Genomic DNA, 17,283 nt, shown 5'->3' with positions numbered 1-17,283 from the left:
TCGTGATGATCGGTCAAAAATTGTGGCCGTGGCATCATTTTTATTGATTTTTACAAAATTCAAAATGGCGGAAAAACTTTCCAGGCGGAAAATGACGTCATAGGGTGCATTGGATTCGGCTTGGCCCAAGGATTCCAGGGATACCAAGTTTTTGAAATTCCGACCAACGGTTCAAAAGTTATAGCATGTAATGTACTTGCAACTTTGACCTGCTGGTGGCGCTACAGAGTTTGAGGTACCTCTGTGAAAAATACAAATCCTGGTCGTCTTATCAAGCCGAACGTTTCGGTCTTTGAACGGACTTTCTATCTTGAGCGGTTCTTCAAAACGAACCGTTCGTAGACGGAAGAAGAAAATTAAAAACTAGATTGCATTTCCTCACAGAAAATGCTGGAGTATGCTTGCCCGTCTCGCATTCGTTGCCCTTCATGCATGCCTTGCCCTTCATGCATGTGTTGCCCTTCATGCATTTGCTGCCCTTCATACATACACAACATACAGTTAACCATATACTGTAGATATGAGATAACTTCTTTTTTGGCATCTACTATATTGACCAAAACACCTTTTCACTGACTGTAGCGCCCCCCAGTGGCCCTATTGCACTGAATTCGGTAGGTACCCTCGGGGTGTACTGGAGATCATGTGTGAGAAATTTCGTTAAGATCTGTCAAGGCGTTGCTGAGATATGAGCTAACTTCCTGTTTTGACGGTACGTTTGCCTTTGTTGTCAATTTTGATTGGCTACTGTGCGCCGATGCTTTCAGCTATTGCTCTGTAAATTTCAACATAGGTGCAGAATAGTCCAATGGTGGTCTGATAAAAGTTGTAAGACGAAAAGACAAAAATTGTGGGCGGAGCTTCATTTTTGTTGATTTTTGAATATGTCAAAATGGCGGGAAATTCATGATTGTAAATATGACATCATAGTATGCGTTGGATTCGGCTTGACCCAAGGATTTCAGCGATACCAAGCGTTTGAAAAATTGAGGTAAAGACGGGCTAATATGGTCAAAAACACATTTTTGCTTATTGTAGCGCCCCCTAGTGGCGTATTTGCACGAAAATCGTTAAGTGTCCTCTGAAGATAGTCCTGATGATGTATATAAAGTTGGGTTTTGATACAAGTAGCCGTTAACGAGATATGAGCTTATTTCCTGTTTGGCGTCTTCGCCGCCAATTTTGATTGGCTCCTGTTTAAAGACGGTTTGTTCAATCGTTCCAGAACCTTTAGGGTAGAGGTATCTTAGTCCGAAGATGCCCTCACAAAAAAATTGTGACGATGGGACTAAAATTGTGGGCGGGGTGCCATTTTTATTGATTTTTACAAAATTCAAAATGGCGGCAAAACTTTCCCAGGCGGAAAATGACGTCATAGGGTGCATTGGATTCGTCTTGGCCCAAGGATTCCAGGGATACCAAGTTTATGAAATTCTGACCAACGGTTCAAAAGTTACAGCATGTAAAGTACTTAAAACTTTGACCTGATGGTGGCGCTACAGAGTTCGAGGTACCCCCGTGAAAAATACAAAACCTGGTCGTCTGACCAAGCCGAACGTTTCGGTCTTTGAACGGATTTTCTACCTCGAGCGGTTCTTCAAAACGAATGGATTCCGTAGACGGAAGGAGAAAATTAATAATAATAAAAAGAAACGGGGGAATAACAATAGTATGCTTGCCGCATGGCAAGCATACTAATAATAACCCGGAAACGGGTCGAATAACAATAGTATGCTTGCCGCATGGCAAGCATACTAATAATGTATACACATTCATTCATGTGTTTCCGTAAATGTGTTATATATTGTTCATACTAGGGCTGTAACGATATTGTATTGAACCGAGAAATCGTGATACGCAGTCATGATACTGTATCGTGGTGCAAGAAAGCATTATTTATTTTCAAAGTTATTTTACCCGTCAGTCCAGAAAGCAAACAACTGATATGATGTGATGCTGCTTTTATGCTTCAAATCATCATCGCTATTATTATTTTTAACTTCTACCTATAAACTATTCTAGTCTTTATTTATACTTTTGTTTTATAATGTTGGCAAAGGTGAAAAAATTCCTTTACAAAATATGTTTAAGAACAGTGAGTTGAGTGAATCTCTACAGCCCTAGTTTATACGCTTCACTGTTCAACATTACATGTACATATACACTACCGTTCAAAAGTTTGGGGTCACCTTCATTTTTCCAGTTATTTGTTTGCAATTCAAGTCGCAGACATCTTTTAAATAGCTTGAAATGGAATAATGGAAAGTACTGAACAGCCACAAGTGAAAAAATGTTTGTTTACCCATAAAATTGGTTAAATTGGACAGAAGAGTGAAATCTAACCAAGCTTTTTCACCCATTTATTACATAGAAATACATGTTTTAGTCCATTTTTCTACAGACATTTCTTTGGTTTATCAGAGAATGCATGGAACTATTGGAAAGCTCAGTGTCTGCCCTTTCCAATGGTAGGTGTATGACATTTGTTGAGTTGCCACCTCGTCCACAAATTCAAGTCAAAGTAGCGGCATGATTTTCTAGCCATCAGAATGAACCTACTTATGAATGCACGATCCATTGTCTCAGTCATGTTTTAGTGTACAAGCCAGTGCCATACATTGTTGGAAAGTGTAGATTCTCCTCTTTCAAATGATATGTATATCATCCGGCATTGTATGGATCGACAGGAGCAGACATCAACTTTTGCATGCATGGGGCTCATAGAGTTCATTGGGCAATTCTGGACCTCATCTCATCCCGGGAATGAATTTGTAGAACCGCAACTGGCTATTATTAATGCCAAAGGTGTCACTTTGATTAGTACACCTGACTAGACACTATATCAGTAAAGGTACACTGTGATTAGTCAAACGTTGGTGAAACAATTTGGTCTATTTTATGTATCGTATATCCATTCAACAGTTACTTTTTCCAATATCAAATTGCTTATTTGTTGCATGCATTAATTTCAGGGAACAATAACTCTACACACTGATTTTATACCAGAACTGAAATTAAAAAGGAATAAGCTAAACTGTCAGAAAGAAGTATTGTGGTAGGAAAGTGTGGTGACCCCAAACTTTTGACCGGTAGTGTATATATATTCCATAAGTCAGTGTATAGTCAGTGTTGGATGCGTGTGTACTGTATATTGACCTTGGGAGCGTAGTGCAGGCCACTGATAGGTTTGGCCAGGCCCAGGACAGTCATCTGAAAGGGCCCACCTACTCAATACATACAATGTACTTAGGACCCAATTCTGCACCCCCCTCAGCCATCACCCTGGACCCAGGACAACTGACTTCTTTGTCCCACCCCTGTCGGCTTCCCTGAGTGAGTGTGAGGTAAATGCATGAACGGCCGTCTGGGTACTTTGCTCGTGAATGTGCAGTTAAGCCTCTTTGTGGAGGAAAGCGAATGTCTCATTAACTTACATGCTACATCGGCTAGCCTAAATTAACAGTAACACGGTCCATGCTTCAGCCACGGCTGTTTGGCTATATTATTTGAACAGCCGGCAACACAACACAACACGTTTTCTGCATGTTGCATGTGAACAACGCTAGTCTACAGGTCCTTGTCTTTTGTTTATTCTTTCCCAACACCCCCAATTGACTTGCATTGGCTTTCCCCCCAATGTTTCCCCCCCCAAAAAATGGCGTAATGCACATGGAAAACGTCACGCCGTTCATGCGTCTAGTCAGTGTTGGCTGCATATTGACCTTGGCGGCGTAGTGCAGGCCGGTCAGCTGCATCCTGGTGGCCTTGGTGTTGACGTCCACCCCCAGCTCCCCCACCAGGTAGTGCAACGCCCCCTCCTGGCCAGTCACACACACCTGGTGCAGCGGGGGCACCCCCAACACGTCCACCGCCACAGGAGAGGCCTGTCAACAACACACACACGCGCACACGCGCACACACACACACACACACACACACACGCAGGCACGCACACACACACACACACACACACACGCACACACACACACGCAGGCACGCACGCACGCACGCACACACACACACACGCACACACGCAGGCACACACATACACACACACAAAAAATATATTTATATAATATATACATATATAGTCATTTATACGATACATTATCCCATTTCTGCTATACATATCCAATAATAAGTCCAGTTGCTAACAATACAGTGCCTTAAAATGAATACGTCACGAGAACAAAATAGCTTTGCAGGTTCCATCAAGCCGTTCAAATGAGGTTGGTCAAGTTTCATTTGTTTAATTTTTTTTGTTACCTGGTGTTTTTCCAACAGCAATTTGGCGACGTTGACGTGACCGCTTCTCAGTGCATCCATGAAGGGAGTCACACCACAGCTATCTTTGCTATCTCGGCCATACTCACACCTGCAAAAAACACAAACACACACACACGTGCGCACGCGCACACACACACACACGCACACACACACACACACACACACACACACACACACACACACACACACACACACACGCACACAAACACACACACACACACACACACACCAGGTGCATTGTGGTCAAATGTTAAACAACTTTCACTTTCCACTGTCAGTTGTAAACAAGCGTGTTATCAGTCATCAAAATATAAAACGGTTAAAAACTCAAGAATCCACAAGACAAATGACCATGGTCAGAAGATGCAATATGACAAAAGCAAATCCTAAATGTATTTTAAGGTTGATTTAAAATGCTTTCATCCTGAAATAAAAAAATAGATTTTGTGCCTATACCTGTGGACTCCTTCATCCCTTACACAGAGCTTATGCCATAACCTTACTATCACCAAAACTGTAAAGACAATGTCTTAATCTGTTACTTATGGCTCTCGGCGAAACAAGCGGATAGCTTTCCAGACAGAACAGATATTCGCTTCTCTATTTCTTAGTACCTTGTGATGGTCTATTATGAGACTATTTTAGATAAGATTTCACTCTCATGTGTATGGGTGGTTGACATTTAAGGGCGTAACGCAAAAAAAAAAAAAGTTTTTCAAATTCCTGAAAAAAATGATGGATAAAAATTGGAAAAAAATAGAAAAAAATAAAGCACTTAGTGGTCTGTGGAATTTCACCTTATTTTTGCCATTTTTGGGGAAATGTGTCCTGCATCAACACATTGCATAGGCATGTCACACCGCAGGAAAATGGAGTCACACTGACATCTGAGCTCATGCTAACTTGATAATGATATTGTGTTTAATCTTAATATGTGTTTTCATTTATAAAAAACTTTTTTTTCCTCCTATAAGAGCAGTCACACCACAGGACACCATAAAATGAACCTAAGCATTGCGTGACAGAAAGATTGCAATATGAAGACATATTAAGAGGTTAAGAGTCACCTTAAACTTCCACAGCACTCTCCAATAACTGAGGTACTAACTGGTTAGGAGCCAGTCTTTAAGACCCTTGTAGTTGGCCTTGCAGCTGCCCATTCACAAACATTGACATACATGTCACCCCACAGGACGCAATTTGTGTTACGAAATTGAACTTGTAGTTAATATTACTGTCTTGAGTTTCTTTCACATTCACATATCTTAATATAAAGTTAATATTTATGCAATCATGCCAAATGCTTAACACATTATTCAAAATGTTGTTGGTTAATTTATATATATATTATATTCCAGGTTTCATTAATGTTACAGTCACACCGCAGGATATTTGACATATAAACCTTTACATAAATCTTAACAAAAATGTTCCTTCTCATCTAAGACTAATATGAAACATAATGTACCGCATCTGCTTTCATTGACATTTGTTTTTTTAAAGGAAAAATAACACTTTTGTAGGTTCATGCGTATCCCACCCGAATGCATAGGAGAGATATCTGCAACCTGAAGTGTTAGTGATCGCTAATTATGCACGCCCACAGATAGCATATGTTTTCATTTTCTTCTGACCTCGTGGGAGGCCAGAGCCTTGCTGTCCAAGGGCCGCATCTGGCCCCAAAGCAGCCTTTTGAATATGCCTGGGCTACCTGAATACAATGATCGCTAATCTATATTCATTCACACATAACTAAAATGAAGCCAACCTCTCTAGAAGAATCCGGACCACTTCTTCATATCCATGCATGGCTGAGGAGGGAGAGAGGAATATGTTGCAGCATGAACGAGTCTAATAACACTGTCCTATAAAGGCAAAGTGCAGTAACTGCATATTACTGAAAATAGTCTTCATTACACCTCCTTTATCTTGTGACAAAGCCTTATGGTCCAAATGTGTCCCGTTTTAGAGATATTGCTATGTCAAATTTGCAGTAACTACAATATCCAACCTAATACCAATACTTTGAAGGCCTTTTTCTCAGTTTCAATGTTGGCGTAGTTACTGCACTTTGCCTTTGTAGGGCAGTATACGTCTCCAAAAAAAAGGAAAAGCAGGGCAGCCACCCATATTTGCCATTTAAACGCTGAATTAGAATGTCAATAGTGGGAGTGATTCTGGGTCAGAACAAATGACTCCAATCCCAAGTAGGAGTTGTTCGAGGTTTTTATGTGTACGGTATGTGCATATGCGTGTGTGCTAGTGTATGTCTGTGAGAGTGTGTTTTGTAAATGTTTGCTTAACAGGAAGTCAGTTATGTGTGTGTTTGATTGCGGGCTTATACAGTATGTTTCAGTGCAGGTAACTTGAATTAGTTTACAAGTATTTGGTTTATTGCAACAGGGAACATGTGCAAAGTTCATTAGTACAAAACACTTTTAAAAGATTTGCAACAGATTATATACAGTAGCTAAAAGGCAGTCCCTGGACTGGCATACTGTGTGTGTGTGTGTGTGTGTGGCCGGTGTCTGCTGTATGGGTAACCTGCTGTGTGCAGAGGCGTACGCTTGGTCTTGCTCTCCGTCCTCCAGATCTCACTATCGACCAGAAGGAGGTGCTGTATCACCGCTGGGTCTCCCTCTCGACAGGCGATGTGGAAGGCCGTCCAGCCGTCCTTGTTCTTCAGGGAGGCGCTCGCTCCAGCCCCCAGCAGCAGCTCCATCACCTCAAGACTACGCCTGGTGCAGGCCATCATCAGGGGGGTCCTATAGTATAGTGTGTAGGGTCAGGATTGGAAAACAACAAAAACACATGCATTTATCACGGGGGTCCTTTAGTGTGTAGGGTCAGCATTAGAAAACAACAATAACATGTATTTAAATTGACCCGTTTAGAAGCTATGTCATCACTGAATGTATGTGCATTATTGACTCAAACACACACACACACACACACACACACACACACACACACACACACACACACACACACACACATGTATGATTATACGCATGGATGCACAGACGAGCAGAACTTAGAATATCATTAGAATATCATGAAAAAGTTTATTTATTTCAATAGTTCCATCAATATTATAACTTTCATGGAGCAGAACTTAGAATATCATTAGAATATCATGAAAAAGTTTATTTATTTCCATAGTTCCATCAATATTATAACTTTCATGGATTGTAGAGGCATTGCCACATTTCGAACTATTCCCCTCATACGGTAAATACATATTTTGGCCTTCCAGCTCCAAAAAACATGAATTGCATGGGAGTTATGGAAGCCCAGATATCCTTATGCTTTTCTGCCAGCTGTTTTTGTTTGTTTAATCTGGTGACCCACACTTCACTTTTCAATATAGGCCCCCGTTTTCATATTAACATGCCACGTTTTGCTGCTTTGGTGGTGTGGACCAGACATCATAGTATGATGTCTATGGTAGGCTATGGACATTCTAACTTACGGCGACGTATTGCTGCCAAGCATGCAAATATAGTTTGACGCACTAACATGTAATAACGTGAAATGTTTTACGTTATAACGTGGTATCTATTACGTTATAACGTGGTATTTATCACGTTATTTTGTGATAGGAAATTATAATGTTATTTCATGATATGGTATTTACACGTTATAATGTGAAATTATCATTTCGTTATACAACATTATCACGTTATTCTGAGATATTGATCTATCACGTTATTTCATAATAAAACATTATCACGTTATTTCGTATTATGAAATTATTACGTTATTTTGTGATGAGCATTTACCACGTTATAACGTGAAAACATCAAATATGGCTGTGCTTTGACACACAGCCAAGCCAGCCGGCGCGCTTCCCTGTCATCTTCAATCCAGCCTTTACTTGAGAATGGCTGAAACCATGGATTCTCTGGGGATTTCTTCGAGGTCGGCGTGTTCCAGAGGACTGTCTGCTTCGAATGGATCAAGATCATGTAAGTGTATTTTACTGTGTTTAGAAACGTCCTCAAATTGTAGCTTCCCTCAGTAGGGCTATGGCAGGACATCTAGTGTACAGCGAGCAATTGGACATTGCTGGCAATGCGCAGCCCTGCCAAAAATACGCAAATATGTGACCTTATATCATATATTTGACGATGTGTTTTTCGAGTTTGATCGCGGTTAAAATACAATAGAGGCATGCACTACCGCAAGGGTAAGCTCATCTGAAATGGGTGCTAGCTAGCTCCTCCAGTAAAGGGGAGCGCATGCTTCCAAGTTCGAAGACTTGGCACTTTCCCCGGTAACATCGCTCCGGTAAACGCTCTCTTATGAGCCCCAAAATGGGCCAACACCTCGGACACATAGTCATCAGAGCCCATACACATGAACTTCAGTACCGATAGCCTATTGCAAGCGTAAGCATGGATTGGGGGACCCTACGTTGTTTCAGCAATGTTTTGGCATCACTGTAGGCTAATTCTGCAGTATTTACTAGTGCCTTTAAATATAGTGTTTTGGTCACTAAAACTGCTACACGAATAGGCTAACCATCTGTTCTTCAATGCAGAATGCAATATGGAACATGAAACGTCTTGGTCCTAACTGGCAGGGTAAAATAATAGAGAGACTGGATAAGATACTCCTATCGAATCTCTGATAATAGCTTGTGTCTGCCACGCCATCAATCGACCACCAGATGACGCTAGGTTCATAGTGCTCAGAGCTCTGATAGTGCTATCTCGGGCTGTATCATGCTTGTAAACTCTGATTCTGAATCTCTGACCAAAATCTTTGACCAAAGAGATATTTGGAACGTCCACAGGTGTTTAATTCACATTAGGCAACTCTATTTTGTAGGCCTAGTAGGCCTAAAGTCTGAAATATGAGGATTACCAAATGAGTTATCATCTTAAATAGTATGTCGTTTAAAAAGACCTAGGCCTTGCAACAAGACAACAGGCAAAACTTAAAGGATAACGTTTAGGTTAAATGTATAACTAAATTTATAGGCCTGCTGGATGTTGTCAGAAGAGGTATTTTGAAGCATACGTAGGCTATGTGAAATTCACAGTCAATAACAAAGCCAAACTGCAATATTTTTATGAAAATGTATCAGTTGAAAGCTACTTCTGAAATATTGGGCTTCTCGCTGGTAGAGCGTTCTATGATGTAGGCCTATAGGCTATAGAGGGAGTCCAACCAGTTTTGGTTGTAGGCTAGAGAGGCTGGGAAAAGTGGAGAGTTATATTGTATTTGGGCTATTGAAAATGGTCTATTACTGTGTTTGTGCATGGCGTATGAAAAAAGATGGATCAGCAGGTCGTTTAGCCTATCTAGAATATCAAACTGTTCTGGGTGCAGTTTGTCTAGGTGATGAGGGCAATGTTAACCCCCCTTCTTGCTAAGTGGGCTTCGGAAGTTGGCTCTTTGAAAAAAATGCATATTCGTGACTCTTGCCCTCCACAAGATTAGAACAAAATGAAAAATATATCAGTCTAAATCAGTCTCATATTAGACCATTAAGGCTACTTAGAAATGGCGGCTATTTAAATATTTTTCCTGAAAACGACATGCCCGTGGAGAGACCTTCATGTCCGCCACCTACATGGACTGACGCCCTCTGTCCATGGTGCTGAAATCGCTGCACTACTCTATGTGAAGCACGTTACAGTTTCATGAAGGGATACAGGCTACAAAAAGACCAAACTACAATAGGCTATAATGAAGACAGACGGGGCTACTTCTCATTGACTAGACTCAGGGATGGCCAGAGCACACAGCATACTTTCAGAGGTTTTTAATTTTTTGGTGCACAAAGTGACTGAAGTTTCGACGCACCTGCGTCTTCTTCAGAGTCTTCACACTCATGCAACTTCAATAAAGCTCATTCACATGCACGACACAAAACAATAACCCAGGCGGTGGGACTATTTCGATTATATTCCTTCCAAAAATGTCTGAATGTCATAAAAATCAGTTATTTGCATTGTCTGTAATTATACCAAACGAAAAAAGTAGGCTACCCACACAGAAGAAATCAAGTCTTCAGTTGCATTAATCCTATTAATTCTTGCAAAAGGTGTATTTTAAAACACACTGAGCAACAATTGAAGTGTGCAGTCATCATTTCAGATAAAATTATTGAATTAGAATGTATTTCATTTCCCAAAGAATTATAGTTAATTTCATTACTGTATGCATTGTGTACTTATAAGCACTTAGTCTCAGTTCATAAAAATAATGGTATCATACTACGCCCCCTCTTTGATTCCTGTGTGTGTACATACAGTAAGTTATATAGCCTTGTATATGAGTTGTAATTATTATTATGTCTTCACAGATTGATGCTACAGTCCTTGGTTATATGGATGACAACACTCTGGCTGACTACATCCCAACTTATGGAGACAGGATCTGTTTGCAACACAGTGCCACTGCCAAAACAAAGGAATCTGCAAAACATTCAATGCTGGAAAAACTGAAGAAAAAATGGGCATTGCTGTGAGTGATGATGAGAACAACAACCAGGAGATGTCCACCGGAAGACAGAAAATACATAATGCACCACATAACAAATCTGCAGAAAAGAAGACAAGAAAAGTGGAGTTGGGATGGATTCCCGACGGCAAATAAGTCAGAAAAAGCAAAGGAGGGGGGAAAGGGACCCTTGATGTACCCAAAGAATCAAAGAAGGCGGACATACTGCAGGATGCCAAAGACATGTTCTTCCCAAATGGAAAAAACCACAGCATTTTATGATCTGTCAAATTAAAACAAATCAGGCCTTTTTTCATGTGTTCATGAGTTTTGAAGTCCAGTCAGCTCAAGAGATAAATTGAATTCTTAGCAGTTGATAGATTCCCAGAGAGCACAATGTGCTTTAGTCCTGTTGTGTCAATAATAAAGTGCTTTAGTCCTATCGTGACAACTTGTATGTAATGTGTATGCATTCTGAGCTCAGATGGAGAGCATTGTGGCATTATATGGTTTGAGAACTAGGTTCTCATGGTACTGTTATGTTACTACAAAATGAAATTTAACTGACTTGTACACACTTGTATTTCCCAATTTTTAATTGATTGCAGATAGACCCTAATATTGTGCTGAGAAACACAACACCGGTTCGTCTATTTAACTTTTATGAAAACAGAAGCGAAGAGGTTGAAGGAAACAAGCACAATAATAAACCTAAGGTTGTTGTGTGCCCCCTTGTGTTGAGAAACATAACCACTCCTTGATTCTAACACCACCATGTTAAACAACACCCTATTACATTTTACTGTACAGTATTTATCTGTCTTAACAACACTTATTTATTAAGGTATTCAGGTGACAGCACTGCATGCCCACTACATTGTATGCACCAGAATATTACGAGACATGTCGGGTATTTTAACTGTGGATTTAGGGCAGGAATTCATGAAAAAATGATCAATTAGAGCAAAACAAAAACATGGTCATTGTGCTTTAGACGTCCACCATTCATTATCCTTAGCACTTAAGATACAGCTATCATGGGATTACTGTATGCCCAAGTCTTTAAGAATGCATGCTCTCAGGAAAAGATACAGCTCTATAGCTTCATCAGCTGTGGTAGGTGAGTGTAAGAAGTTCTCTGCCATTACAAGGCAACATATGTCAAACACTGTTTCATCACAAGGACATGGTCCTCTCTGTTGGCACTCCTCTTTGCAAGCCTCCACTGCTTCCTGAGGGACCTGTTTCAAGTAATCTTGTCCTCCAAATAGATGAGGCAGGGTGTACATGAGGATCGGACGTCCACTTGGAGCTACTGCATTCCTGCTCTTTCGGACGACATGGGTATTCCACAACTGTGCAACTTGCTGCAGTTCCTCCTATTGGAAAAACAATATGGAAATTGTTACTTGCAGTGTAATATTGACAGCATTTTGAAAACTCATGACTTTTCTATTCAACACGGCACAATCCCAAAATCATTACTGGTTAAATAAATGTGTAGTTTAAATATATTTGATCTTTTCTCTTTCTAAAGCCCATGCAGGCCTTGTAATTGATAGGCCTGTGTTATAGGCTTGATTCATAGGCCTAATAGGGAATAATGGTAGCAATATGACAAATTTTATTATTATTATTATTATTATTAGTAGTAGTAGTAGTAGTAGTAGTAGTAGTATTAGTATTATTATTATTATTATTATTATAGGCCTTTAAGAGAAGTTGAACATAAAATAGGCCTAAGCCAAACACACCTGGATGATGGATAGGCAAGTAAACAAGATAAGCTGCTTGTCCAAGAAGTCTCCAGTGAAACAGTCTTTATCCTTAAGTTCCTGAAAACGATTCATCCAGTACTGGGCATGGTGACTTCTTAAAAAAGCCCACCAGCTTTCAATACGCTGATTGTGATTACTGGACCCAGCGATATAGCAGTTTCTGACGATGCTGCGGTTGGTACTCCACCGTAGGAACCTCTGCATCTCGGCCATTGTTACATTTTCTGTTCCCAGATCTGCGCGAATTCTGGACGGCGTCCCCATCCTCCTCTCAACTTCCCTCATGAAATAACCAGCAATGATTTTGGGATTGCTGTTTGTTGAATAGGCATGAAGCCACACAATGAGTCTGGAAAAGCCATCAATAGCTCCATTTATGCACACACCATACGGCTTCAATTTATCATAAGAATCAACGTGCCATAGATAATTAGGGCCAGGGTTCATGTACACACGCATCAAGCGATTTCTTCGTCTTCTTTCAACACCACTGGGGTCGAGGAACTTTAACAAATGTCTCACCGTACTTTGGGTGACAACATATCCAGCTTGGATGCAGTTGAGATGGTGGAACTTGTATCCATGTAGCCTCCCGTGTCCACGCAGTTGATCAATGAGAAATGATGCAACGTCAAGTGGGTCAGATTCATTCTTTCTTCGGTACAACCCCATGCTTTTCAAAATCCTTCGGAGAGTGCGCATACTGACAACAATACCATCCACAGTGCTCAACAACTGTAGAATTTCACCATGCCTTAGACCAAGCTTGAAATAGAACTGAATTAAGTCCTGTAGACGAGCCATGTTCCTTGACTGAACCGGGAAGTGTTGAAGTGCTGAATGGCCAAATGTTGCATATCTCAAAATAACGTGATAATTTCTTATCTCAGAATAACGTGATAGTTGCATATCTCAGAATAACGTGATAATTTCTTATCTCAGAATAACGTGATAGTTCCTTATCTCAGAATAACGTGATAACTTCATATCACGAAATAACGTGATAATTTCACATTATAATGTGATACTTTCACGTTATAACATGATAAATATCACGTTATAACGTGAAACTTTTCACGTTATTACATGATACTGAGCAAAATATATATTCAACCGTGGCAGCTCAGAGCTTCCGTACTAACTCGCAGATATGAAGCTCCATTGAAAATGACAAACCATTGTAGTCCAAACATTGAACATTGAGTGTCTGGGTTTTATTCGAAGAACAGTCGTCGCTGTCATCGAGTGGGAATCAATAGAAACTTACCAATCTGCCTTTTTCAAGCTATCCACTTTTGCTCCTCTCGTTAGCAGGTAGCTGACACAGGATGCGTGGCTCATTGAAGCGGCTTCGTGAAGTGGCCTCTTATAATCACCGTTGTACAGCTCAATGTCCATGCCTATTTCTTCAACTAAATACTTAATAATATCCAAATGTCCGTGTCTACCCGCATAATGCAAGACCGTATCTCCAGACCTACCGAAATGTCCTCTGACCACCAACTCTTTGATGTCGTCGTCATTGTTGATTTCTTTTTGAAGCGTGTTCAACTGTCCGTCTTGAACCAGCTTTATGAGGTGCTTAGAAATATTCTCCTCACCCATAACTTGCATAGAGTAGATCCAAGTATTAGCTGTCAGTCACTTTATACAATCCCTGCTTTTTGCTGCAGCCACGTGTGGTATGTGCATTATGCCACAAACACGTCCAAAAATTAAAAATCGAAGGCGAGGTCTATAAAATGTAACATAAATACGACCTAAATTGATTTATTTACAGTCGCGCTTCTCCTGTGCAGTCGCAAGCAGATGACACAGGCAGGTTTGTGAGAATCATGCTCTCTCATTGGACGGCTCAATGTGACGACACACACCATGCTAGCAAGAACCAGAGCTGTAGAGAAAGAGTTGTCCTGAAGCCGTTGACGGCCGCGGACGAGCATGGCTGCTCTACATCCGGGGTTTCGCCGTTACCTCATTTTGCTCAAAGGGTCCTGTGCAGCAACGGGGACGCCATTGAGTGTCGTTGGCGTGTCGACCACTTCCCAGGTAAGTTGATATAATAGGGAGATTAATCAAAGTTGTCTGTCTGTGTCAGCGTAAGCTATCACAAGTACAGTCTCTGAGGATGTAATTTTTCCAGTTTGGGTAATATAAAATCTCAATGGTAATGTGAAAACCCGTTAATTGTGTGGTAGCGTTTTCAGCACGGCGTGGTTCAACTTTGGATTTTGACGTGTTCGCAAAAAATCAATGCTACCTTTCAATCTATATTTTAAACGATGACATGTCACATATGTCGCATATTTTATAAGATACCGTCCTGTTGTCTTCTGTCAATATCCATACAGTCGTTATGTTTGATTTCAGAGCTATTTGCTTATCGGTCATTTATAGCTAATGTTTCTAAGCTAGCTGAAGGCTAATCAACAAAGTTAGTTGATGCACGGAGATCTTTTGTGCTAACTAATTAGATCCAGTAATGGACTACGAGGCATTCAAATGCTGATGTTCATGGCTTCAGGTATTACTTAAGTAGAATTTGGGATTTTTGTGCCATTGAGTGTCTACTGTGTCGTGTGTCGTCGACACAGGCTATCACAAGTACAGTCTCCGAGGATGTAATTTGTTGTTTTTGGGTAATAGCTAGTATACAATGGTGATGTTACCTGCTCATTTGTTATGCTGACATTAAGCTTACATTACTCTAACCTGTGCGCCGTAAGTGAAAGTCTGCGTTTATATACAAACGCTAACCGGATATTTTAAAGAGAGTTTTTTTGGAGCTTCATTTATAGAAGGAAAACCTTCGTTTGTGAACGAAAGGCACAACCGAAGGGGAAGGTCTTAATATATTTAAATACCCGGGTATGTATGAACAGCACCTGATTAGAGTGTGGTTCATATTATTTTCGGTCAGATATTAGTGTGTGGCATTACCAACGAACTGCAAGAATTATTTTTTGTGTACTTGTGTATTAACTACAATCAGTAAAATCATAACCTGGTAGCCTATTCGTCAACGTTTTCAACATTGCAGTGTTAATATTTCAGTCATTGAACAGTTTATGATTAATGCTTGCCTTTCTGTTTTAAAGCTTTCTGTTGGTCTCCCACCCACCAGCAAACTGAAAACCTGCTGGAGCAATCCTGCACCTGGAGGATGCTTCTTGTTGACATTATCAGTCCGGTCTGGACTGGTTTCCAGTTTCCTTTTTCCCCCATTTTGATGTTGCGGAATAGGTGGATGGCATCCTCCTGTCAATCGTTTTGAGGAACCATGCTGTTGTAAGGTACTCAACGGGACGCTGCTCCTCCTTCACCAGGTATTTCACTGCGGCACATGTGGACTGGCTGAACACGTGCATGGCTGAACTCACCTTCATTTTTTCGAAATGGTTTGGCTCCAGGTCCTGCGAAGGGAGACCGCAGACGATGGGAGCTGCTCTTTTTGCACCACATCCTGTGGAATTATGACAGTTTGGCCACGGACAAGGGCACTCTTCAGGTTTTTAACCAGGTGGGGCACATCCGGCATGAAGAACAATCGTTCCTCTGGGTGTACCGGATGTGGAACCCATGGTTTGTCATAGGTGACTCCAAACTGTTTCCACATTGCCCTGTTGGGACTTCCCATGTCACTGGTGACGCATACAGCTCCAGGCCTTTTTATTAGAATACCATGAAAAAGTTGATTTATTTCCATAATTCCATCAATAATGTTAAACTGTCATGGATTGTAGATTCATGGCCCAGTTTTTTAACTATTCCAATCATTATTTTTTTTCTTTTTATATACGTTGGCCTTCCAGCTCAAAAAACCCATGAATTGGGGAATTCGCATTATTAGAATATTGTTATAAAATCACATTTTTCTTCATCAAAATTCGGGTCACATTAAATCAGTTGAAATTTGGTACTTTCTACATAACATGCAATGGTCAATACTTGGTTAGGACATTCTCTGTCTTCATAATGGCCATGATGCGTTTAACATTGAAGTCAATGGCAAAAACAGTGCATGGGAGTTATGGAAGCCCAGATATCCTTGATGCTTTGCTGTCAGCTGTTCTTGTTTGTTGACCTGGTGCCCCACACTTCCCTCTTCAATATACCCGAAGATTTCCATGCCACGTTTTGGTGTTAACTCACCAGTTTAATTCTAACTCAACAGAAATTAAACCCCATTCATTTTCAATGGGGTTTCATTTCTGGTTATTTAGAATTAAACTGGTGAGTTAGCGCCAAAACGTGGCATGGAAATCTACAGGGTATATTGAAGAGTGAAGTGTGGGGTACCAGGTCAACAAACAAGAACAGCTGACAGCAAAGCATCAAGGATATCTGGGCTTCCATAACTCCCATGCACTGTTTTTGCCATTGACTTCAATGTTAAACGCATCATGGCCATTATGAAGACAGAGAATGTCCTAACCAAGTATTGACCATTGCGTGTTATGTAGAAAGTACCAAATTTCAACTGATTTAATGTGACCCGAATTTTGATGAAGAAAAATGTGATTTTATAACAATATTCTAATAATGCGAATTCCCCAATTCATGGGTTTTTTTAGCTGGAAGGCCAACGTATATAAAAAGAAAAAAAATAATGATTGGAATAGTTAAAAAACTGGGCCATGAATCTACAATCCATGACAGTTTAACATTATTGATGGAATTATGGAAATAAATCAACTTTTTCATGGTATTCTAATAAAAAGGGCTGGAGCTGTACAACATGGAGTCCCACCGATGCTGCTGCCTC

The 17,283-nt window shown here is 40.5% G+C and overlaps 1 protein-coding gene across 1 annotated transcript in view; it reads right to left on the bottom strand.

The window, feature by feature from the left end:
• LOC134442052 (ankyrin repeat domain-containing protein 16-like) overlaps positions 1–14,262 on the bottom strand; it is a 16,720-nt gene extending 2,458 nt beyond the window's left edge. The window contains exons 1-5 of the mRNA XM_063192390.1: positions 13,786–14,262; positions 6,832–7,052; positions 6,056–6,098; positions 4,267–4,375; positions 3,723–3,884 (exon numbers count right to left, since the gene is read on the bottom strand). Of these exons, the coding sequence (XP_063048460.1) occupies positions 3,723–3,884; positions 4,267–4,375; positions 6,056–6,098; positions 6,832–7,052; positions 13,786–14,132 (882 nt within the window). The 5' untranslated portion in view covers positions 14,133–14,262. The remainder of the gene's footprint in view (positions 1–3,722; positions 3,885–4,266; positions 4,376–6,055; positions 6,099–6,831; positions 7,053–13,785) is intronic.
• Between the last annotated feature and the right edge of the window lie 3,021 nt (positions 14,263–17,283).

The sequence above is a fragment of the Engraulis encrasicolus genome, unplaced genomic scaffold, assembly GCF_034702125.1.
Source record: "Engraulis encrasicolus isolate BLACKSEA-1 unplaced genomic scaffold, IST_EnEncr_1.0 scaffold_110_np1212, whole genome shotgun sequence".
Lineage (NCBI taxonomy): Eukaryota > Metazoa > Chordata > Actinopteri > Clupeiformes > Engraulidae > Engraulis > Engraulis encrasicolus.
This window is presented reverse-complemented; position numbering and strand designations above follow the sequence as displayed.